The 24596-nt window shown below is 43.4% G+C and overlaps 1 protein-coding gene across 1 annotated transcript in view; it reads left to right on the top strand.

Moving 5' to 3' along the window:
* The first annotated feature begins 8550 nt into the window (after positions 1 to 8550).
* Positions 8551 to 24596, top strand: part of CDH4 (cadherin 4) — a 423758-nt gene continuing 407712 nt past the window's right edge. Inside the window, exons 1-2 of the mRNA XM_039563524.1 lie at positions 8551 to 8693; positions 10716 to 10827. Coding sequence (XP_039419458.1) covers positions 8628 to 8693; positions 10716 to 10827 — 178 coding nt within the window. The 5' untranslated portion in view covers positions 8551 to 8627. The remainder of the gene's footprint in view (positions 8694 to 10715; positions 10828 to 24596) is intronic.

Raw genomic sequence — 24596 nt, 5'->3', positions numbered from 1 at the left:
CCTTCCCTGTGCCTGTTCCTCTTATTTGACTGAGCCCAAAAAGACATTTTGCCTGTGTTAGTGGCTGATTGAAACGTTTGACCTCGAGTTGTGGGTAAATAAACAGGTGCTCTGCTAGCTGTTATGCTCAATATCAACACAATGACCAGAAAATAGGAGAGTATCGCAAAGAAGGCTGAGGATGTTCCCTGCTTTCAGGAGCCAGAGCATATCCAAACAATTTGGACAGGTATTTTATTCTGCAGGACATTGAAGTCAGGGATGTTTATCACATCATACTGAAAGAACTTGTTCTCTGTATTGAATTTTAACAATGTTAGCATGAACTTTCTAACTTTGGGGGTATAAAGAGAACTAATCTGTGTTTAGAGATAACAGAACTTATAATAACATCAATGCCTGGAAAATTAAAACAGACAGATAGACACCCCTTTTCTCACCAAAACTCCCTGAACCTTCCAGAGGGATATTGTGCTGTCATACTACAAAGCCTGCTTGGATGAGACAAAAGGCAGCTTGATCAAGACACATAAAGTAAAATTTGCTGTTTGTTTTCAAAACACATACTGGACAGGCAACAGCAGGCTACAGACTTTAATTTTAATGGCACCATCTCTTGTGCCATCACACTGGTCTTATTTTTCTGAGTGTTTTTTACAGATATGACTCTCTTCAAGCCACAGATTAGCACAGGATGGCTGTAAGTGAATACAAAAGCAGTAACAGCAGAGATGGTAAATTCTGTTCTTACTGTAAAGCTCCTCACCAGCTTTTGCAGTTTCTTCCCAAAGCCCCCTCAGCTGTCCTACTTCTGGCCGTGTGCTCCACATCAGTTATTCCAACAGAGTACTGAGAAACAATTTTTTCAATCAGTTACGTGTCCAAATTGCAAAGGCAATGGCTCACAGAGTTGTGTGTACAATTACTGAGATTCCATGCGTGCATTGGGTAATTTCTCACATAAATGCACTTAATTAGTCATCTGTGCATGAGTTTTCCTATTTGCATACATACTTAGGGCAATTTTGCATGCAAATTAAGCACTTTATATATATATATATGTAAAAGTTTGACTCTCATCATGTTTACTAAACAGAAGCTTATGTTAGATCTGGAAGAAAATAATTGAGTTGTCTGACAGCACACAATACAATGTGGTAGCTTGCATATGGATTATTACAGTGTCTGCATCCTGCTGAGGTTTTCCCAGAAAGGTTATTAGATTTATCTCTCATAAAGTACTTAAGGATCAGCTTGCAAATGACTCTTCTGGTGAAATATCTGCATAGGTGAAGTCCAGGTTACCACATTCAGCCCACAACTCGCACCAGACATAATTTGTAGTAACTATTAAAACCTTAAGAATGTCCCATTTAATCCTGTGCTGCTTCTGGCCTACAATCAAACCTGTTCCATGATTCTGCCATTTCCTGTTGATGGATTAGCACAATCAGAATCAGTTAAAATGAGCTTTAGTAGAACACAAGTCTGCCTGTAGCTCACACCGGACGATGGTGCAGGAATATCTCCCATAGATTTCTCTCTCAAAGAGACCAAAACCACTCTTTATCTGGGGGTTACCCAGTCTTGGATGTACCAACATTTTTAGCACCTGTTTGTGTGTCCTGGACACGGTTCCAGTCTGACTTGAAAGCCTGTGTGCAGTTGGGAATGGATTAGGGGATGTGAGGCCACAGGATCTGCTGGTCAGAGTTAATAGGATAAACGCAGATAATCTCGTTAGATGAATGCATGAACTTGAAAAATTAATCTTTGGAGTTCAGGCATTTCTAGACACTGGCAAAAGCAGCAGTTACTTCATGTACAGAACTCCACCAACATCAAAAACAGCCTTTATCAGCTGAGCAGGAGTCAGGTGGTGACTACCAATGGTAGCTAATAAAACTTTAACCCCTGTGACTCTACACTTTCTCTTCCTTTCTGTTTATGCATGTGTGGAACACTTTGGTTTTTATTATCCTTGGCTTGCAGTCAGTCCATATTATTCACGGATATGGTGTTCCTATATAGTTCCCTTTCTTTTATTTCTAGGCTTTATTTCACTTAGGAATGTAATATTGTTAGTAGAACGTCATATTATTATCCTCATTTGTAGCTAAATCACGGATTCAGACATTTAAGTAAATTTCATATACATCTTTAACTTGACAGGAGCTGCAAGGAGGCAAACACTGTAAATTTCTCACTATTTTTCCTAATTGGAAATAAGTTGCATTACTCTGAGTGTGAGATATTTTATCACAAAGCAATCTCTTGCAAGAGCACATCTCTCCCTCTCCCCTCTCTTCAAGTTTTCTTTTCTTATCCTTTCAATTCCACTATTAAAATCCATAGGTTGTCAAAGCTGTCTCTTGCAAAGTGCTTTGTCTTCCAGGTGGTTTTTGACCAAAAATGCTGACAGCCCCAGAAAATTACTTCGTATTAAACAGGTAACTGGGGCTTTCTCTGAGGAGTTCTGCCTCAGCATTTACCAGGCACACACACACACAATTTACAGGATCTGCTGCAGTGCTAAAACTGTTGTTGGATATATTTGTGAGGAAAAAATATTTGTGAGGAATACCAACAAGCTGGGTGCCACAAAAGGCTGAGAGAGCTGAGAACATCATTTCTATTTATGCTTTACCAATCTGTGCAGAGGAAAACATATTTTTTTACTGATCAAGGAGAAAAGAATGTAGTGTCAGTGATATTAGAAAGGCTGATCTGGACCTCAGGTTTCTGCTAGGTAAAAAGAGCAATCATTTATTAATATTGGTGCTTGTAGCAGGGTAACTTAGTTTGAGGTTTGGACTGGAATAAGTTCTATTACTGTGAACATTTCAATGTATATGGGGCCATGTCTATCAGAAGAAGGCAATGGTGATGAGATTTGCTGCTATAAACAATAACAACAGCACAAACTGCACATTTGAAAAATTCTAATTTTCCTTCAGCAATCACTTAAAAAAGATATTATTTATGTTGATATTAATTCAGAGTTTTCTGGTGTGTGATGAGTAAAAATTACAATCCTGTAGAGTTTCACAGGTCAGATGCTGGATCACAGATCCTGCCCCCTTCCCCTGGTATCTCACTGAATGTGTGAGAGTGAGCATTCCAGTGGCACAGGAAATCACAGGCACAGGACTTTTTAGAAAAGGCATCTCCTCCTGAGCTGCTGAGGAGGGTGCACAGAGAGGGTGGGGAGGAAATCCCTGGGTTTATATTGTATTATATTATAGTACTTGATAATGTTCTCTTCTCCCATTGCTGTTCCAGGTAAAGCAGGTGATGACTCTTCAGGTAACTCTCTGTTCCTGAGGTGATGGCACGATATTGCTTAAACAGGTGCTCATACGAGGAGAGTCTTAAAATCAGTAAGTTTTTGAAGGCTTTGGGGAAACTGGGAATCTGTGGCCTTCCTCCTGCTTTTAAAATCACAGACTGGCTATTCATCTCTTTTTTGTACTATATCTGGTGAGATTTCATTGCTTCCATGAATATCAAGCACTGCCTCATGGAGCAGCCTGGGAGCTGCCTGCCTGCTGTGTCAGGGAGCTGTTGCAGTTTATTCTCCTTGGTGACTCTGAAAATAAACCTAATTCTATTTTTCTGCTTTTTTTTTTAATACCCCTTCTTTAAACTGCCATCCACTGCAAAGATACAGATCTATTAAGCCTCTCAGTCCGCTTTTCTCTTTTTCCTTTATTTTTGCAAGAATACAAAAAAAAAAAAGACAAAAAAAAAAAAAAAGAATAGAACTGTTACTTGTTTTGCATAGGTCACTTTTGTTTTACAATATTTTACAAAGAGTTCCATCAGTATAAGGTGTGTTACCTCACCTGAGGTGAAAGAGACATAGAATTGGGAGTCTCAAATTGATTTTAATATAGCCATTGCTGGCATGCTGCCACTAATGCCTGCACAGCTCAGTGAGGAGACCACAGTGTGCCTCATAATTGGAGGTCAGAGTGCACCAAAGTTGGCCTCCCTTGGCCGGTGTAATTAAGTGAGCAGGAAGGGTTTGTACAGGGCCTCTGAAGTTGTGTTTTCCTCATTGCCACTCGCATGACCAGCTGGGAAGAAGAATCCCTTGGATCCACAATGTGCGGATGAGTAGGTAGTGTAAAAGAAAGAAGGTTAAAATTCCTTGGCATTGCAGCCTGTCTGGCAGGACTGAAAATGTGCTTTCAAAAGAGCTGTTTAACCAGGGAGATAGCTGTGTCATTCCCACCATTCCAGCACACAGGGAGCACGTGCAGGGATGGAATCAGCTTGGACTAAAGCATATCCCATTCCTGTTCAGTGCAGCCTTTTCTTGTGGATTCTTTCTTCAAGTCATTTCTCCTCTGTGATTCATCATTTTGTCTTTAGATTTTGTACTGGAGCCAGATCATAAGCAATCCAGAATGTTGAGCTGTGCCCAACCATTCATGCAGTTCCAGTTGCTGTTACTTTAAAAACTTACATAAATGGACCAAACTCTGGCTTTTAGCATTAGTTATTTTCCTTCTGTGGTTGTGGTCTTCCCACTCAGGAGCATCCTTTGCTTCTTCTGTTGGTTTCCATCAAGATCTGGTAGAAGTTTTTCTTTTCCTGATCATTAATTTCTCCATAGCTTCGATTTACATTTCACTTCACTGTTCAGTTTCATCTTGTCCCCTCTTCCCTACACACCCCTAAAAGATCCCAAATGCAGATTAAATCTGAAGGCCTTTCTCATACATCTTTTTTTGAACTGCTGTCACAAACACATAATTTGCCATTATCTATCAAACTAGAATCATCACTATTTCCTGTTGTGTCCTTTGTTACTGCTTCTGACACAAACCCAAATTAGTAATAATGACTCTGGACCACTGGTCATCCAGCTCTCTCCTGCTAGAAAAGCAAGAATCATCAGATCACACAGAAGAAACCTACAGTAAGGCCTGCACACTGTATTAATTTAATTTCTTCTTGTTTATCGCACTTTTTAATAAAACCGCTTTTTATCCTTGGCATCTGGGCCACAACTATTTACTCAAGTTCAGAGAAATATTTACTTGTCAGAGAATTAAACAGGTTAAGCCAGCAGGAATATTTCCCAGATAAGGAATTCAGATATCATCCCTAAGCTAGGAAGGCAAAAGCCTCTTGAGACCCTGTTTTCTCACCTCCTGTCCATTTAATTTGTTATTCCCATGCTTTCACATACTTGATGGCTGCTTGACAATTTTATTGTATGTTGTACCGTCCCTCAGTGATCACACCTCCCTCTCCCTGGTTCCCTCTCCATGGTCACACAGCTCACATCCGATACTCATCTCCACCACTAAGGGTTCTATTGTCCCCTTGGTGTGGATGTGCAACTCCCACTGCTGTCAATAGGAATTACATGTGTGCATCAAGGAGGGAAAAATCCCTCGTGTGCTCTGCGCTCCTCATTATCCTGGCACAGTCAGCTCTGGAGATGTCTCATCTATGAGCCCTTTATTCTCTTGAGTGTTGTGCAGTACAGAAAGTTGCCTCCTAGGATCAGCAGTTTTGCTCTTGAGGTGTTTAGCAAGTTGATTTACAGTGCATGTGTACACCCTTAAATGTCTTCATCCCGCCAAACCCACATCTTGTAGCATTCCTGTGTTAGATGGTGGAGCTTCCTATTTCCTTTTTGTGCCAGAACACCAATTCCTAACCAGTCTCCCAGCAGACTCCAAGTGAAGCAAACCCTCCCAAATAACATATGTTCAGGCCCAGCTCAGGCCTGAAATCTTAAAGTTTGGGAAAAATTCAGTAGGTACAAAAATGTAAGTGGCATATTTTAATTTTCCTTAAAGATCTGAGGGAAGACATTTTATGAGCACTTCATGTGATGTGCCACCAAACAAGGAGGTAGTTCAAATAGTAGTTAATCAGTTAGAAAAACTGTAATTCCTTCCAAAATTAATTGGAGTGTCAAAAGTTGAAGGAAAATGGTAGAGTGAAAGCAACCACACACATAAACCAGAGATTTCCACTGTCTGAACATGGATCTGGATTCTCCTCTGCTCCTTCTGGAAACACCTCAGTTTGGGAGGCACCTGCTGTCTCACACCGGGCACTGTTACTGGAAACACAACTGAGAATTCACTCCATTTGCAGCCTCATTCCTTGAGCACAGAGTTTGTTACCACAGCTTAGAAAAGCGGGATGGCAAACTAGTTTGGGAAAAAAATCAATTTGCCATCAGATTAGAAATCAACTGTAAACATGTTGAAGAATTCTATTTTTTTTTCACTACTGCTCTGCCTTTTCTTCACAATCTGTTGTGGTGTCAGACTTATTTTGACAATACTTGTAGAACTTGTCATATTAACAAAGTTATCAAGCAGAGCGAGCACTTGCACAGCAACAGCTGTAGTCCAGCAAGACGCAAAATAACTGGCCATAGGTATTCAAAAAGGAACATCCACAGTGTATTTTGCCCAAATCCAAAATATCCTCAGTAGTCTTCAGGGAGTACTTGTAGTTTTATTTAAATAGCTACTGCCCTTAAACCTGGAACAATCTGCTTCAAGCTTTGAAACTGAGGATAAAGATAAAAGGAAAAAAATTTAGATTTTTTTAGATATATAGGGATTTATTTTTGCTGTGATAGTGTCACTCGATTATTTCTGCCACTGTGGAAGTGCTTCATAAGAAAGGGTCTACATTAAATTCAATACAATGATGGGATTTATTTCATGTTATATAATAAACTCAGAAATACTTATTTAAAAACAAAATAAACCCCATAATCCACTAAGACTGTAAATTGGTGGGGTTGGAACAATCTTTTCATTATTCTTGTCTATAGAGCTCAGTACAATGAGGCCTCAGTTCTTTGCTAACGTCTCTAGGTGTTAAAACAATGCCATTAAATCTACTCAATAGCCAAAGATGCAGCCAGTGGATTGATGTGTCTCATTCCTTGGGAAACGTGCAAATCCAACAGAATAGTTTAATGGCCGGATTTTTCAGCTGCAATGTCAGATTTTGCACGTACATCAGATAATATGCATCTATTTATGCAAATTGCTGTCGGATTTATATGCACAAAACACTCATGCCTGGGAATTCCTATCTGTGGCGTTGAGCTGGAGAGGCAGAGGTTGGGGTTTGGGTGCCAGGGTCATGCTGTAGGAAAAGAGCAGGAGCCACACTCTGCTTGAAACCGCTGCTTTCGGTTTTCTGTGAGACTGATGGAGTTTCACTTTCTGCCCCTGCACTGATCTGCCTTTATTTTTACACCAGGAATTTGCTAGTTTAGTGGAGTTAGCTTTCTCTGCTACTAATGTGGATGTGGATTAGGCCTGACAAGCCTATTTCCCTCCAAGAAAAGCAGGGCCAGGCTCAGGCTGGTTCACAGATACGGTTGAGGAGGCAATTCTGGCACTACTCATTTCTCTACCCTATCCTGGGATTTTTGTCTCTGGATAGATCAGTTTTTTCCTCCCCAATATGTAATTTTTTGTAGATTTGCTACTACTCCCTCACGCCACCCTTCCCTCACAGCCTGGGCTCTGCTCTCCTCAAGTGATATGCTCATTAACCACTGGACAAAGATCTTTTCTGTGGACACACTTATTTTTCCTCATGGGATACACTTGGTTTTCACCTGGGCATGTTGGTTTTTTGCCCACTAAGCACATCTTTCCAGGGCTGTACCAATTTTCCCCTGGGAGTGCTACTTGTTCCCTTGTGGGCACACGAAGAGGTCACTAGAGGAAATGACCTTAAACTGAGACATGGCAGATTGAGATTAGATATTAGAAATTAGATATTAGAAAAAATATTCACTGGTGGTCAGGCATTGGAATAGGTTGCCCAGGGAGGCAGTGGAATCACCATCTCTGGAGGTGTTTCAGAGGTGTCTGGATGTGCCACTGAGTGATGGTTTGGGGGTGACAGTGGCAGTGCTGGGTTAATGGTCAGGGAGTCAGAATCTGAGCTGGAAGGGACACAGAAGATCTTCAAGTCCAAAAGTCCAATCCTTGAGTGAATGGCGGGGATCAAACCACAACCTTGGCATCATCACCACCATGCCCTAACCAGCCTTAAAGCTCTTTTCCAACCCTGGTGATTCTATGATCTCCCTCCATCATCTCTGGACGCGCTGGCTGGTTGGTTTGTTTGTTTATTTCCCCACGAATGTATCAGCTTTTCGCGACAATTCACACATGTAAGTTTCTTCTCCGGACTGACGAGGCTCCCGCGGGCCGCGGAGCTCGGCACGGCGCGGAGCTCAGAAGCGGCGGCGGCGACACCGCCGAACCCCTTTCCTCCATCACCATCACCATCACCACCATCACCACCATCACCACCACCATCACCACCATCACCACCATCACCACCATCACCACCACCACCACCTTCCTCCTCCCCTCCGCCCCGCTCCCCTCCCGCGGGGGGCGGTGCCTGTCGCTTTAAGCGGCGCGTGCCCGCGCGCGCGGGGCGGGGCGTGGCGGCGGCGCGCGGCGGGCGCTTCACCTGCAGCCCGGAGCGGGCAGCGAGCGGCGGGCGCGGGGCGGCTGCGGGACCCGGCCCGACTGCGGGACCCGGCCCGACTGCGGGACCCGGCCCGACTGCGCACCGCACCGCACCGCACCGCACCGCCCGCCGGGGACATGACGGCCGGCCCGAGCCGCCGGCTGCTGCTGCTGCTCTTCCTTCCCGTCTGGGGCTCGGCGGCGGTAAGTGGGGCGCCCCGGGGAAGCGGGCGAGGAGCATCCCCGCCGCGGCTCCTCCGCGCTCGCCGCGGCAACTTCGGGGTCGGGTGTGAGGATGGTGGTGGCTGCGCGCAGCTCCTGCCGCTGCTCCGCCGTTTCGGCCCCTTTTTAAATTCTAAATCGCCGCTGTGCAGTTTTAAATTGTTGGTTTTTTGAGCCGGGACTCAGGTGCCGCCGCGGTACCGGCACAAGTTGCCCTCCGCGCTGCGCCTCGCCGCAGAAACTTCGGGGGCAGCGGCGCGTCCCGGCGCGGAGCCGCTCCGAGCCCCGCGGTGCCCCCGCGGCCGCGCTGCGCTCCCCGCCGAGCCCCGCGGAGCCTGCGCCGCGCTGCAGCCCGTAACTTTTTATTTTGACAAGCCCCTAGACCCACCGAGCGGACCCGGATCGTGCTGGGGGGTGATGCTCTGAAAAGTTCGCGATTTTTAGGGTTTTATTCACACGCCGCCTGAAATTGAGAGGTTTCTGTAGAACATCAACAAGCGCCTGAACGCGTGGCTGCAGTGTTACAGAGCGAGCCGGGTGGCTGCTGGGTTTCGGGCTGGGCTGGCTGCAGGAACAAGAGCCGCTTATTCCTCTGCCTCAATCCCCCGGTGCCAAGTTGAATCTGTGAGGATGTCCCGAGCCCTGGGGAGGCTGGTGGGTGCGCAGGAATAGCCCCGATGCGCTCTCGTCTAGCGAGCACCGCTCTAATAATGGGGCGATCTCAGATTCAAAGCCCGCTATCCTCGGTGAGACCCTTTGAAATGTTTCCTAATGGCAACATCTTGCCCGCCGCGGTCAGAGTCCAACAGAGCCGCCGCTTCCTTGCGCTTCCCATGCAGTAGCTGGCATCCGTCTCCCGAGCGTGATTTTAAGCCGAGTGCATTGGCTTGTGTTCTGCTTACTAAGCTCATCCGAAAGGACCCTTCTCTCCGCTTCCCTTCCGTCTGTCTAATGCAGCGCTGTCTGTGTGCAGGAGTGTTTCGGGGGACCCAGGGGGGCTGCGATGCTCCCCCGGGGAGGCAGGTGCACGCCTGGAGTTGCACTTTGCCGGGGAAGCGCCGCTCCCGGTCCCCCGGCTTCAGTCGGCGCTGCTGGGTCTGGAGGCGTCGGAGGTGCCGCCAGCATCGCTAAGCGATGCTCTGGCTGGCTCTGCCGACAGCCCGGGCGCGTTAGAAATCCCCTGCCACCAGCACTTGTTAGTGCGTAAATCACCTGGCACTCGCTAGGCATAAATCACGGGCTTGTGTGCTGTCAGCGAGTTCCTTTGGAGCTGGGGTCTGGGACCTTCCCTGCCGGGGAATCCCAAGGAACCTCGGCTGTTGTGACTGGACTGCCCTGTCCCTGTCGCGGGGGCTGGATCCTCTGCACAGTCCAAAGTTGCAGCTGAGTGTTTAGTTGGCTGCTTCCCTCTGGGTGCTGGCACGTTGTGCGCGAGACTGTGCATGGTTACGTTTTTAATTGGGATCCCCTCCGTCCCCGCCCACTGCCGGGGCAAGTGCAGACCCTGGAGGGTCCCAGAGGCAGCAGCAGGCAGAGCCTGGGATGCTGCTGCAGGGTGAAGGGGAAGGAAGGGTGTCCTCACCGGGTCGCAGGCTCCTGTGTTTCTCCCTCTCCCATCCTGGGGTCTGCCCAGTTTCTCAGTAGCAAACCTCAGTGATTTGGATGTTGCAACATCAGGCCTTTGCGTGTCTCCAGTTCGAGCACAGCGCCTTGATGAATTGCTGCTCTTTGTTTCCTCGCCTATTCTGACAGTGCCCAGTATTCCAGCCTTCCTACAAACAATGCTCTCTTGTAGTCAGGCAACTATTGCTGGCCCATTTTATTTTTTGCAGCTACAGTATGGATCCCCTCCAACAGATAGGCACTCTAACACAAGCAACTTCTACTTGCACACTGCTTTACTGTTCAGGTTTGCTCATGCCTAAACACTTCATCATTGGGTGCAAAACGTTTTCCCAAATGACAAAAGTCATGGTGTGCATTTTCCTTGTTTTGTTTTTGCAGGCACACAATGGGGATCTTACAGTTAGACCCACATGCAAGCCTGGCTTCTCAGAACAAGACTACACAGCATTCATCTCCCAGAACATCAATGAAGGGCAGAAGTTACTCAAAGGTAAGTGGAATAAAAAGCTTAATAGCTTCTGCAATAACTGTATTTTCAGGAGGTGAAAGGAGGCTTAAAGATGCTGGTTTTGATGGTGAAATTGTCTGCAGAATTATGTTTGTAGGAGGATGAAACACTAAGTGGTTTACCTGAGCACAGTTTTGAATACAGATGAATCATTCCAAGTCCGCGTGCTGTCTGCTTCAGGTGGATTGTTTGTTATACTATGCGAGGTCATCACTTCACTCTTGAGTCTCCCACTCCCACCCTGTCTGAAGGAACTCTGCATCTGATATTTTAGAAAGTATTTTTATGTATGAAATTCAAAGATCCCTAAATTATCTCTGCTTTGAAATGGATGATAAAGCAGACGTTGTTGTTGGAAATGTGGTAAACAAGCCTACAGACATTCTGTTCACAAATGTGGCATTCATTTTCATTACTGCCCCACTGACAACATGAAAACACAGGCAAAAAGAAACTACCAATTAGCTTTATAGTAATTGCAGGATTATAACCACTTTTGTGATTGTAAACTCTAAGATGTCTTCGTAATCCAAGTAACAATAGATTATCCTGTGTATTGATCTGTCTCCCTTTCAAGTTAAAAATAATTAAACTTTATATTTGCATGATACAGAAAAATATTTTATTCCAAGAGCGTTTTTAAAGATCAGAATCCCCTCCCAGCACCCCAGGAAGTTGGGAGCACATCAGGACTTGGTGCTCCTCTCCAGGCTTTATAAACCCTTTGCAGTGTTTTCCTGAGCACATTTTGCTCACATGCGTGTGTCTCTGCCAGAAAGCTGGGATTTCTGTCTTCCTCCAGAGCAAACACCTGCTCCTTTACTTTGATTTTTCTCAGAAGAGAGGGAGAGTTGTCAGTGCTCTCTCTGGCTTCAGCAGAATCCAGGACTGGACATTTTTGCTCTGCATGAGCTGGCAATCGCTTTTGTTTCTGTGCCCAGTTGTCTTAGTGTTGCTGTTCAGGAATTCTCTTGACTGGCCTGGCATTAATTAGTAGACCTTGGGGAGTTTATTTTTAGTTTGAAGGGTAACCAAAGAGGGAATTGAGATGGACAAGCCCAAGAATATGCAACTCTAAAGAGACCAAATAGCAGTAGTTCACACACTTTGTAGCAATTTTTCCCAAACGTGAAGGCGGCCTTACAGGCCAGTCTGGAAACTGAGTAGATTTCATGCTCTTTTAGCTTTGCAAATTACTTGATAAAACAATGTTCTCTGAGTACTGTAGAAAGCCATGTCATAAATACATTTGCTCAGAAGAGTGTTTTTCAAGTTTAGTGCTTGATATATTGTGCTGTGTTTATGGAGGTGGACAGCAGGGATGGAGCAGAAGGGTCTGTTTCGAGGCATTAGATGGCTGGGACTTTAAAAACAGCACACTGGCTGTCATTTCATTTCTGGTTTAACTGATAATTTTTAAATATGAAATTATATTTACACAGGCTGTCAAGTTGATTTGAATGAAAATATATTTCTATTTGATTTTATCCTTTAGGGACCAGTTGTAGTTCTACATTAGTCATGGCAAACCTGCCTCTGATTTAGGGCTGAACTCACCCTGGGGACATTATGTATCCATGCCCCACTTGTAAGATTCATGTCCTGGTAACATTGTCACAAGTTCTATGATTTATAAGCATTTTCTCAACAAAAGGAGGAAGAAAAAAGTGCAAGCACTGTGTTTGCTAATAAGCAAACTATCATCTTTGCACCTTTTAATCTACAGTCAAATACATGCTGTTGTTTATCATAGGAAGCAAATATATGTAATTAATTTATACAATAATGGGCGAGAAGATTCTTCTTCATGCTTGTGTTGTTCTTTATATATACTCTAGCATGTAAAATTGGTAGTTTTCCAGTTTAGATTTAATTTTACTTCCTAGCACTTGATGTGTCTGAAGCATAAAATGTTTATCTCTTTCTTCCATCTGGGTGAAGTATTGTACAATAGTTCAGACCAAAAATGGGTTCAGATTGCTTACATTATCATGTTTGATAGATTGACATATGTACTATTTCACACCATCTTACCACGCAAAGCTTTGCTGCCAGCTACCACCATCTTATTCATCAGCATTCAGTAATTCATCTGCAGGCCAAATGGGACTGTTTGCCTGAGCAAAAAAAAAAAAGGAAAAAAAAATGTAGGCAGGAATTCACCTGTCAGTGCTTTCATGGAATTTGGGGGGCGGAAAAAGCGTGCGTGTAGCTGGGATGGCTCTTGGGGGATTTCATGGAGCAAACGTGAGATTTTTATGGATAATGCTCACCTTGTCCTTAGAAGGAGAGGTGGGCAGTCCTGGGCCAGTTTATACGTAAAGGTTTGTCCGTCAGAAATCAGGGAGCATGGAGACCTCAGCATGGTGGTGAAATTCCTCCACACGGGGAAGTTTGGATGTTCCATGGCTCAGGATGAGCTGCATGGCAATAAATTCAGCATTTCCCCTTTAAGCTTTGCAACATCCAGCTCTCAAATGTATGCACTGTTATGAATGCATCAAAATGAAAGTGTTTATAGTATTCTAGGTTTGAATCAAGTTAAACAGATAATGACTGCTTATAATTGGTTTATTCCAATGGAAATAGCTTAGCCTTAATTTGACAACAAGAGCTTTTACAGAGTCATTGTTTTATTATAAGTATGCCGTAAGCTATTAGCTACTACTTTGTGGTTCATCTTATTTGCCTGAGTCAGCTCTCTAACATGCTCAAAAACATACAGATTCTAGCAGGAGCTATTTGTTACACAGTAATTAACTTGTTTATGATAAATGGATGGGAGAAATGTCACGGCATTTTGTTTTATGTATAAATGAAAAGCATCTGCATTCTAAAAATTTCATGTTAATTAGACTTAAAATAGTTTTCCCCAGTAGTGCCACAAATACCACACACTGCACATCACTGCCAACACTGTGGCCTGATGATGGGGTGTGAGCTGAGGTGATTTGTGGAGCCATTGCCTTCCTTAGAAATGCCATCACTGCATCTCTTAATGAAAGTTACTGGGGTGTAATCTGTTCTACTTTTTTTGTCTTTGTTTTTGTTTGCAGGATAATAAACTTAGTCTTGATCACTGATGCATGATAATGTTTAAGATATGTTCACTAAGAATTTTCTTCTTTAGCCTAAGGGAAAGATCTCCATGTCTCCAGTATGGCAGAGGACGATTGAGGCACAGGGATCTTTTCCTCTTTGTTAATTATTCATTTTAACTGATGGTGGTGAGAACATTGGTCCTGAGGGGTGGGGAGCAGGGGCATGTAGGGCTGCACTTCAGTTCAGCAGTGTCCCAGGGGATCTGATTCCTGATGTGAACTCAGTGCTTGGGAGTGATGATCACCAGTGGCCTCTTGGGGAAGGAGGGAAAGAAGGAGTAGGATGCTGAAAGTGGTGTGCAATATGATATTCTTGCTATTGGCTTTGTGCCCTTTTTTTTTGTAGTGTTTTTTAAGATTATAATTAACAAAAAAAGATGTTTTTCAAAATTAGAAGTTCAGGTTTAATTGGCATGCAGTGGGGCTGTGGCAACTGGGAGTGGGTGGAATGGCATCAGGGTGTTGAATGTATTATTTCTTCAGTGTAGTCCCACCACAGCTCCAGCGCCTCTCAAACACACCTAAACAAAACAACTCACAGCAGACAACACAAGCAGGTGAGAGGCACAGCCACTTTTTTGTTTTTCTGTACATCTCTTCATCTGCAGTGACTCACATTTCTTTGCCCAGCCCAAGCAGGCCTGTGCTGATGGAGCAGGGTAACTTCACTTGCATAGGCAGCTACGTTTGGGGACAAGTGCGTGGCAGCACAGTTTATTTTCATAAGGGAAGATGAATAAACTCTGCCAGCATGTTCTGCTCTAAGCAAGTGTATGAAACCAAAGGTAGCCAAGCTCCTGCAAATGCATAAAAATGTAATTGCTTCCATTCTAGGATTTTTACTAGCATGATTTTTGGTTAAAAACAAACAAAATTCATACAAGCTTTATTGAAGTACCTCTTTTTTCTTTTTATAAGAGTTCACTATGGAGACCATCTCTTGTAAGTTTTTTAGAGGTAGGATGTTATTCATGGTCCAAAGCTTTTTGTTCTCCCCATTGAGATTTCAAAACCTCCATCCTTTTCAGCCCTCACCACATCCAATATTAAAACTTAGGAAGGCTGTGAATAGTGTTTAGAAAGCATTGACTGCATAGACCAAAGAACCCCAGCATCCACAATCCCGTGGGATAGTTTGGAACAGTGTAGATGGTGTAGGCTTCCCACTTCTCCCGGGTCTAGAGTCCAGAAAATACCCAGGTACCCCTCTGCTGTTAATTTTGACAGGAGCTTGATTCCCACAGGCAGGTCAAGGTCTGTCTCTGGAGAGTATGTGGGGATGTGTGAGGCTTCCCCTGCCCACAGTCGTGCCTGTGTCTTCCAGGTGCTCTTTTGTGTCTCCTGCGGGTGCTTTTAGAAAGGGAAGAGCCTGAGGAATGTTGGGATTTGTGCTGGTGTTTGGTGGGGTTGTTGAGCACCTCTTGAGGATTGCTCGGTGCTTGCAGCAGCTCTGCTGCAGCCTCCTGGAATAGCCAGTACCTTCTCCAAGCTGCTCAGAGTTGAAAAAAGCAGAGAGGTTTTTCCATTCATGTTTTCATTATTTTCTGGTCTGTGATTCTGCATGGAAAGCAGTTACTGAAGTTATTGTACATGTAATTAGCTTCACAGTTCTCTAATAAAATCTGCAAGTAGGAGAACATCCATTGGGAACCCAGAATTCTTTCCCTGATCTTCCTTCCTTCCTTTCTTGGAGGAAGGAGAGGCAGACAGGCATCAGCTCTCTGCGTTCAGCTTGTACATGCTCCAGTGAAACTGCCTCTCAGAAAACACTTCTTGCATTCTGCAGGACAACTTCTTTTAAAAGCAGCTTCTTGTGATGGGCATGTTGCAAATCAAAACCATAATTTCCATCATGAGTTCCAGGGGAGACCCCAGAAAGAGCTGCTGCAGATCGGGGAACTGCTGATGCCTATGTATTTTTAATGTTGTTCTTCAGATCTAACTTCTGACACAAAAATGATGTTTAAGATGACATTTTTATCTAAATAAAATTGCACTTAATGAGACTGGAGTAGTCAATAACACTCTGTAGAGTTAATCCCCTTACACTGTTTAATAACTGTATATATTGCTTTCTAGTTCAGAGCTTTGAACCAAATTCCTCAAACCCAAGCAAAATTACTTTTTTCTGCATTCTGGGGAGTTAACTGATTTTTATCTGAATAAATCTGCTTCTCCAACAACAGATTTGAAGCTTCTCTCTTTTTTCAGGGATTTGTCTGTTAGAGAATTGCGCTGCTTCAAATTAGGCACTCTAAATAGGTATTAAGGAAGAAAATGAAACAATAATTTCTGTTGAATAATTTATTCATTTCTTTATTTATGCTTAGGCTTTTAGGAAATAAGCTATGTCTGGAACAGTATCAATTAGTTATTTATTGTGAAATACCTGTTGTTTTGAACTCTAAGCTGATCGTTTTAAGTCTTTTAAGGTTAGAAAATGTTAATTTTAAAGTCAGTTCTTTGTACAGGAATTGACTGTCACTGACAGAGCTCATGAGCTCTGATCTCCCTGAGCAGATGCTGAAAGCATTCTGGAAATTACGGTTTTTGCATGTGGCAATTCAAACTTATTTATTCTAGCAGTGAAATATTTTCTTGCTTAATTTTCATTGACCTAATGCCAGTTCTCATTGCCTAATTTCATTGATATTTATGTGTAGGCCTCCTTCTGCCTTAATTTCTACTCTGGAAATGAGTCTCATGTTTTTTTAGAGGGAGCTTATTTCATTGCAAACTCAAGGAGGGGAAGTACTTGGTTCAACAGCAGCATGGGCCATGTGCACAGCTCATAGAATATTTTAGCAGTATAGATAATACTTAAAAGTCTTATTTGAAGGGCAAGAAGAGATTAAAACTACAGAGGATAGGATTTCATTGGAAATCTGCTGCTTAATGTTTCTCATAGAATGAATTTGAGTAACATAAGGAAAGAAGGGAGTTTCTGTTTGATTTGAGGTTACTGGTATATTCAAAATTAGGGCCGTTGCTGTATCAAGTGGAATTTTTTATTTTCAGGCAAATGGAAGTAGTAAGAACTAAGACTATAAAGTGATGTTTGAAAAGCAAAGTCCAGTCCTTGCCTCTGGGAACTCCAGCTTTGAGCGCTTTGACAAGGGGGTTGGGATGAACCTGTGCCAGTGATTCCAGACAGATTTCTCCAGGATCCTGATGTGGAGCACTGCAGGAGGAATTGAGCTGTATCCCTTTTTGTGTATGTAAACCTTTTGTGCTCTAGCCAAAGCTTCTGAAGAGGATTTGGCTTCACATTCAGTTTTCCTTTTGGTGCCCACATGAACCCCAGGGTTGCTTTTCCAGGTAAAACCCAGAAGTGTCCTTGCCCAGCCCTGCCATGGCAGGGTTTTCTTACTGCTCAGGATGCCATGATATATTGATATTTTATTTTAATATTTATTTATTAGTATTTCTGAAAGGAGAGGCTGAGAGTGCTGGGATTGTTTAGCCTGGAGAAGAGAGGTCTCAGGGGGAGACTTCGTCATTGTGTATAAATTCCTTGTGAGAGTGTGTTGAGATGCACAGAGCAAGGGCAGAAGAAAATGGGCACTGACACTGCAATGCAGGACCTTGCACTTAAATGTGAGAAGAAGCTTTCAGTGTGAGGGTTGTCACACTGGGAGAGGTTTCTCAGAGGCACTGTGAAGTCTCTGTTCTTGGAGATACTTGGAACCCAAGTGGACATGGTCCTGGAGCCTGCTCTGGCTGGCCTTGTGCTGAGCAGGGACTCGGGCAAGCAGCTCTGCAGCCTCCACTGGGCTTTGACCCTGGCAAGCACTTTGCAGGGGAAGAGATGAGAAGGCAGAGGGATGAACTGAGCTTTTCTGCAAATACAAATCAAACAGCTTTAAATAAAAACATTGCAACAGCCTGCAAAACATGATCCTTACTGGGAAATCGTGCTTCTTTAATTTCTTGGAAGCACAACCTCTAAAGAGAGAATAATTGAAACACCAGGGACCAGCATTCAGCTGTTTGCTTCCATTAATGTCCAGACTTAACCTAGGCAGAGTTTGTCTCCTGGCATAAGGAAATGTTACACTTATATTGAAAAAGCACTCAGTTTCCTCTTTAGTTTTAGTAGAATGAAAGAGAACATGCAGAGTTTCTGTTTTCCCAAAATATTTGTCTTATAACCGGCTACTTCGTTTCTTTCAGGAGGATGTTTGTTTCCTGAGCAAGTTCTCTGCAACATGAAAAATACTTGGGTTGAACAGGATCTCTTTTTGCCACAGGCTTGCGATTTTTCTTGTTTATGTTCATTATCCCTAATTTATTTATTAATTTTGGATTGCAGTTGCACAGAGGGAGTGGGAAGTGGCAAATGTTCTGGCATATGGGCTGCACTGTCGTTGGGAACAGTCAGCCGTGCTTGCTGCCCTGTGCCTTGTGACCCCAGGCTGCAGCATCCAGATTCCCGTTTCCTGCTCCCTTCCAATACAAAATCCTAATGATTTTTTGCTGTGCCCTCACTACTTTGCTGCTGCTGTTCCTCCCCACTTGCCAGCATTCTGTAACAGAGAGCCAGTGGCAGTAATTCAGCCTGTGCTGGTTGTGCTGCTGCTCGGAGGGGTCGCATCAGCTGCAGCCCATTAACATGAGCGTGGTAATGGCAGCCGCTGTGTGCAACCCACAGTGGGGGTGTTGGAAGCTCCTCTGAGGACCCTGAAGATATGTATGGGCCACCCATGAAGGAGAAAAAAAATAAGATAGATGCCCTTTCTGCTTTGAAAGGAGCCAGTCTGTTTTCATTGATACCCAGAAGCGCTGCAGTCATTAAAGGCTATTACTATGCCTATTATAAATCACAATTTCCTAGCAGTTCAGAGGTTAGTCACAAAAATTACTTTTAGTCTAAAATTTTCTTACACTGGGTTTGTCTTGTAGTAATTCCAGTCCTTCTTAAAATAATTATGAATGTAGCAATTATCCAAAGAGAAACAGTCAAGATTACAAAAAGCTGTGTATCAGTGCTCTCTGTCAGTTCATGTCTAGAGAGTCATGGAAGGCAGGTCAGTGAAACAAATGTCTGTTACTTCACCATGTAGCAAGAAAAGCATATTGGAACTATTGGTATATGAAAGAAAAACATACAAGCTTGGGAAGATGGTGGCAAATAAAGAAATTGCTACAGGTGATAAAGTGCAAGTCAGGACTAGTTTAAAGTATTAAATTTAATCACCTGTTTGTTCCTGATCTAGTCAGTGGGGGTGAATAGATAATTCCATATAAATGCCGCAGTTCTGTCAGTGAGTCTCACAGATGTCACTGAGAGCTGTTTGTGGTGTCTCCTGGACCCGTGTGTTGGTGTTTCCTGCACTCAGAACCAGGGCTGGAGGAGTCCAGGAGGATTCTAGTGCACACTCCTTCCCCAGAGCATGAGCAGCTCCTGTGGAACAGGTTTGTCCCTGATGGGGACTTGAAGATCTGTTGGTGGGGACCAAAGCCACTATATTACATTGCTTCCCTTCCTCTGTGTTTAAGCTGGAGCTCTCTTGATGCAATTTAAACCTGTTTGTATTTGTCATAGGCACAGAGAACAGTTGCTGATTATTCTTCTCCCCCCAACACACTTGAAAATATTTTTTTCAGGTTCTGTAGGCTGAACCTCTCATTTGTTCCCTCTTGTGTGTCGTGCTTGGCTCCCTCCTCTGAGCCCTTATCTTTGCTACTAACTTGATGCGCCAGGTTGATGTGACACTGCCAGCCACGTCTCACAGTGCTGAACAGACAGGGAATATTACTTTGCCTGTTTTGCAGGCAATACTCCACTAGATTTATCTAATGTGATGATTGCTTTTTTTCTTACAGTATGATACTGTTGACTCATGTTCAGCTTGTGATCCAGTATAACCTCCCACATCATTTTTTGATGAACTGCTACCTACCCAGTCATTTTCTATATGTGTAGTAGATTAATCCTGCTGAATCGTGTTACCTTGCTCCTCTTCTGTTGAATTACATGTTATTTTCTTTTATCATCAGCCTTATCTAACTGGTTGGGATTGTTTTGCATTCTTGTCTTGCCATCCAACAGCATTGCAGTTGCATCCTGCTCGTGCATGGCTTGCAGATGTAACGGACATATGCTGCATTCCTTTATCTGTTCTGTTAATAAAGGCTTGAACAAACCCAGTTCAAAACAGGCTGTGGCAGAGCCCATGTGACAGAGCCTTCTGCTCTGACCATGCACCATCAGAACATGCTCTGGGTAAAGTTATTTCAATAACTAAAGTTGAAATGGTGCCTTGGTGAACTGAGCCTTTAAAGCCTTCATGTCGTCTCTCTGGGATCTGTAGGAACACAATTCCAAATGTCTTCAGTTGTCAGTACTTCTCCTGACTTTTAAGGGAATTACAGACACTGGGACCTTTGAATTTTCACCATCTAGAGACATTCTACGTTAAAAGCCTAGGCTAGGTTCAGGGAATTTAAATAAAATGCTGTTGCTGTTGGAGGGGAAGGACTGCTGGAATTCTCTGCCCACTGGGTTGTTTAAATGCCCCAACTCAGCTGCAGGACCAGAGGTGTGTCCACGCTACAGGACAAAATTTTCAGGTTGGCTTTCCTCTGGATGCTGGAGGTCTGCTAATAAAAGACATTTTTATTGACAGATATGTTACCAATCCCAGTGTGAGCTGAAAGAATGGGATTAAATTAAAGTTGAAGCAGTAAATGGCACTGTTTACCTGTATGTGGTATAATCTATTTCCACTGATGGCTGGGGATTTCCACCTTTCCTGTGTTCCCATTTCCCAGTTCATCTTGGAAGGTGTGGAAAGCAAGGTGTTCACCCTACACAAACCAGCTGGATGTTGCACTGCCTGTTTTTACAGATCTGTATTATTCACAGACTGCTTTAGGAGGCCTAGCCCACACTTAAATATTTTACTGTTTAGGATCTCTGTTGAATTTTGCCCATCACGTCTGTGTGTTTTGGTAACTGAGGAAAGGCAGATGCCTGCTGCTCCCTGTGCTGGAGGAAGAGATTCTCTCTGCTGAAGTCTTCTGGAGCATCTCAATTTAGAGGGGGAAAAGAGCTGGCCTAGAGAATTTCCAGTGGTTTGCTCCCAGTAAAAGTAATTCCCTGGGGAGGCAGAGAAAGTCATTGTTTCAGACCCTGTGTGCCCTGCTACTTGCCTTTTAGGAGCCTGATGTTGCTGGCTGGTTGCTTTGCTCCCTTCAAAACAGGTTTACACAATTACACATGAAAGGCAACTGCTCATCTCCATAAGCCTTAAATATTTTTATATTGTGCCTGAATTATTTTGGAAATTAAACTTTCACTTGTTTACCTTTTTATGGGCTTCGGAACATTTTTCAGTTGATTCATCTTCCTTTTGGCCCTCTGTAGAGGGTAAAGCAATGTGGGTAAATGGCATTATAAAAAAAAAAAAAAAAAGGATTTTTCATGTTGTTTGGATTTTTCCTTTGCCTGTGCAGAGAAGGGACAGGTTAAGGATGAAGAAAAATATGTGTATGGTTGATAGGATGAAGGAGAATCAATAGGTCAAGGCAAGATTTGGAGTGATGAAATATTCAAGGATTGCAACTATCAAAAATGTTTGGATTGCATCCAAAGATTTCCCCATCCTCTTTTCAAACTGCACGGAGAGACCCTCATCAGGACAAGTTCAGTGATCTCTGGAACGCTAAACTCTAGATGCCTGTTCAAATAACTGAATAGGAGATTGATTATCTCTGTGCAAAGTTTACTGAAAGATTTTTCTGCTTTTTTTTTTTTTTTTTTGTTTGCCTGGAGTCTCAGATATAAGAGAAATTCAAAGTTGAAAGGCTGGTTGCTAGATCTGCTAACAAGCAAACTACTCCAATTGTGCTGGTGGTTTTGAGACCTCCTGACAAGAAGAAAGGCAGGAGGTTTAGGTTGGGCAGTAGCAAAATTTCATCACCGTCGAGGTCGTTAAACATTGGAAGAGGATGCTCAGGGCAGTGGTGGAGTCACCATCCCTGGGGGGATTTAAGAACCATGAGGATGTGGCACTTGGGGCTGTGGGTCAGTGAATGGTTGATGATCTTAGAGGGCATTTCCAACCTAAGCAGTTCTGTGAAGCCCCCAAAGAAGGGCTGTGTGGGCAGTTAGAAATGCCTGGGTTGGTGTTAGCAGAGGTTTAACCCTCCTTACTCACTGAACAGGCAGGGCATGGCACTGAGGCAATTCCTGTGAATGCTGAATTAACTGTGGTGTTTTGGCAGAGATGAGGCGTTTGACCAGAATGAATTTTCCTGGTTTTTTCAATAAACAAAAGTTTTATTTTCCTTTTCTGCTGCGAATTGAGACATAATGTTGTCTGTATCCTGTTAAAGAGCAGCAGAACCGAGCAATGGTGGCACAGCCGATTTTACCTGTGCAATAATAGAGTAAGTTTCATGGCTGGAAGATGTGATGATGAAGCAAAGTTCTGTTAATGCAGCAGTTGTGTCCTTTTGCAATGCACCTGTAGGAGGGAGAGTTCAACATCTGTGGAGTGGGGCTGTTCTGGAAAAAAAAAAAATAGAAAATTAAAATAAGGATGGGAGGGATAAAGAAATGTGGATGCCTGGAGCCCTGGGGACCCCACAAAACTGCTGGGCCAGGGCTCCTGTTGGGTCTGGACAACACCATCAATGGTGCATATTCTGGAGACTTAAAGCAAAGGCAATATTTCTGCAACAGTTTATTAACAGTCTGAGTGGTTTTTTGACCTTTCATCTGCATCGGGGTCCCTTGTGAGCAGTCTTTTATTGCAGTGTATCTGTCTGCACTTCCAGGAGAAATTTGTAGGGAATCCACTCACTGAGAAATCTCTTCTTAGGAGAACTGTCCTGAAAAAGGAAAAACAAAAAACCAAACAAACCAACAAACCCAGCAACAAAGAGTAAAGAAAAAACCTCAAGTTTACATAGCAAAATCTGTAACACATGCTCAGAAAGAGTTAATATCTGGTGAATGTCAATTAAGTACTTCCTCGGCTAATAAATAGCTTAGGAGGTATAAAATTTAATACTCCTAAAATTGCAGAAGCCTTTGAAGAACACATTTCAATTGGACTCGTTGGAAAAAGGAGATTTAAAACTGACCTGTTCAGAAGTGAGTGGTGAAAAAGGTACAATGGAATGAGGCTGCATTTCTTCAACACAGAGGCATTTGGGCTTCAGTTTTGCTTTCCTGAGGTGGCTTCTTGACCAGTTTATTTTTAAGTTCTTGTGTAACACATCAGCTGAACTGCACTGGTAACAGTGGCCTGTTTATTTATGGGCCTATTTTTAAGTGTTTCTCAGGGCTCAGCTGGGCTGGGAGTGGGTCACTGTGCCACAGAAATAGCTTGAAGAGCATCTGTGTAGTTCTGCCCGTGGCCATATCTACAGGTCCTGCTCACTTTCAGCCTTAAAGCATCAATCTGTTCCCCATTTCAGGATCTCAGGTACCAGATTCCCACTTTCCTTCTATTCTCTCCCCATCATGGTCATCTACAGGAAACAAGTGAGATGTATGCATGTTTCTGAGGGTGGTTTTAGGCACATTTTACAAAGTTTATAATGGATCTTTCTTTGAGAGGTAAGCAGATGAGCAACAGAAACTGCTCTGAGGTCACAAGACATGTTGTACTCGTTCTGAGTTTATTTGGAAATGGGAGCAAACCAAACTTTGCCTAGTTGGCTTGCTTCCTCAGGAGCAGTGCCCCCTGGTTTCTTCCACTTGTGTGTTTTTTCCTAATCCCAGTGGCAGTCATTTTTTTGGCACTTGCAGTTAGGAGAAAAAATTAAGTAATACATGGCATTTGTTTTGGCGCTTGTTGTGACTCATAAATAGGGATAACATCTGTGCTGATAGTTTTTTGTGATATATAACCAGACTGACTCAACGAAGTTTTCATTTATTGCTGTTCTTTTGCCATTGTTATATTTAGGGAGCTCCAGTGTAAAGAGTGAAAATATATGCTTATGTACACTGCTCGTGTATAGATCAGAATTTATATACATCCTGTGACTTTCAATTTGGCCACTGTACGTTTTTAAACTAAAAATGGCTTATTGCCATTCCCTGAGCCTAAAACTTTTTCAGGATCCTTCCCAAATCTCAATCTCTTGAAGGCTCATACTGCCAAGACTACACCATTCTTTTAATTAAAAGACCAAAAAAGAGAAGTGAATCTTCCAGTGGATGTAAATCCTTATAATCGTGAAATGATGTAAATCGGTGCAGCTCCTTAAGTCATTGGAAGTATTCTGACTTACATCTACTGAAAATCTGGCACATAATATTCCTGCTGGTCCTTTCTTTTGCCCAGTAGTTGCTCTACACAGAGTTGGCACCGTGGACAAAGCACTCTCTTACGAGCTGATAGAGGGTGGCACGGCTTCCAGCACTGCTGATTCAGCACAGCAGAGGCCATTTTCCTGATCTCTTTGTGAGTTAGATTAAATTACTCTGCAAGCTGGACTGGAGCCACAGGCCATAGTTTTACAGCCTTATAACATGGTATCCTAGCCCATGGCATCTGAGAGGTCTGGCTGTGTGTAAAGCTCTTCTGCTTCGCTGCAGAGGATTTTTGGATTTGGCGATTGGTCCCTTTGTGAGGCTCACGGCAGCAGGACTGAAAATATTTTGATTGTCTTGTTGAGATACACTAAAGT

This window comes from Corvus cornix, chromosome 20 (genome assembly GCF_000738735.6).
Source record: "Corvus cornix cornix isolate S_Up_H32 chromosome 20, ASM73873v5, whole genome shotgun sequence".
NCBI classification, from domain to species: Eukaryota; Metazoa; Chordata; class Aves; order Passeriformes; family Corvidae; genus Corvus; species Corvus cornix.
The sequence above is the reverse complement of the archived record's forward strand: the minus strand, read 5'-3'. Positions and strand labels throughout refer to the sequence as shown.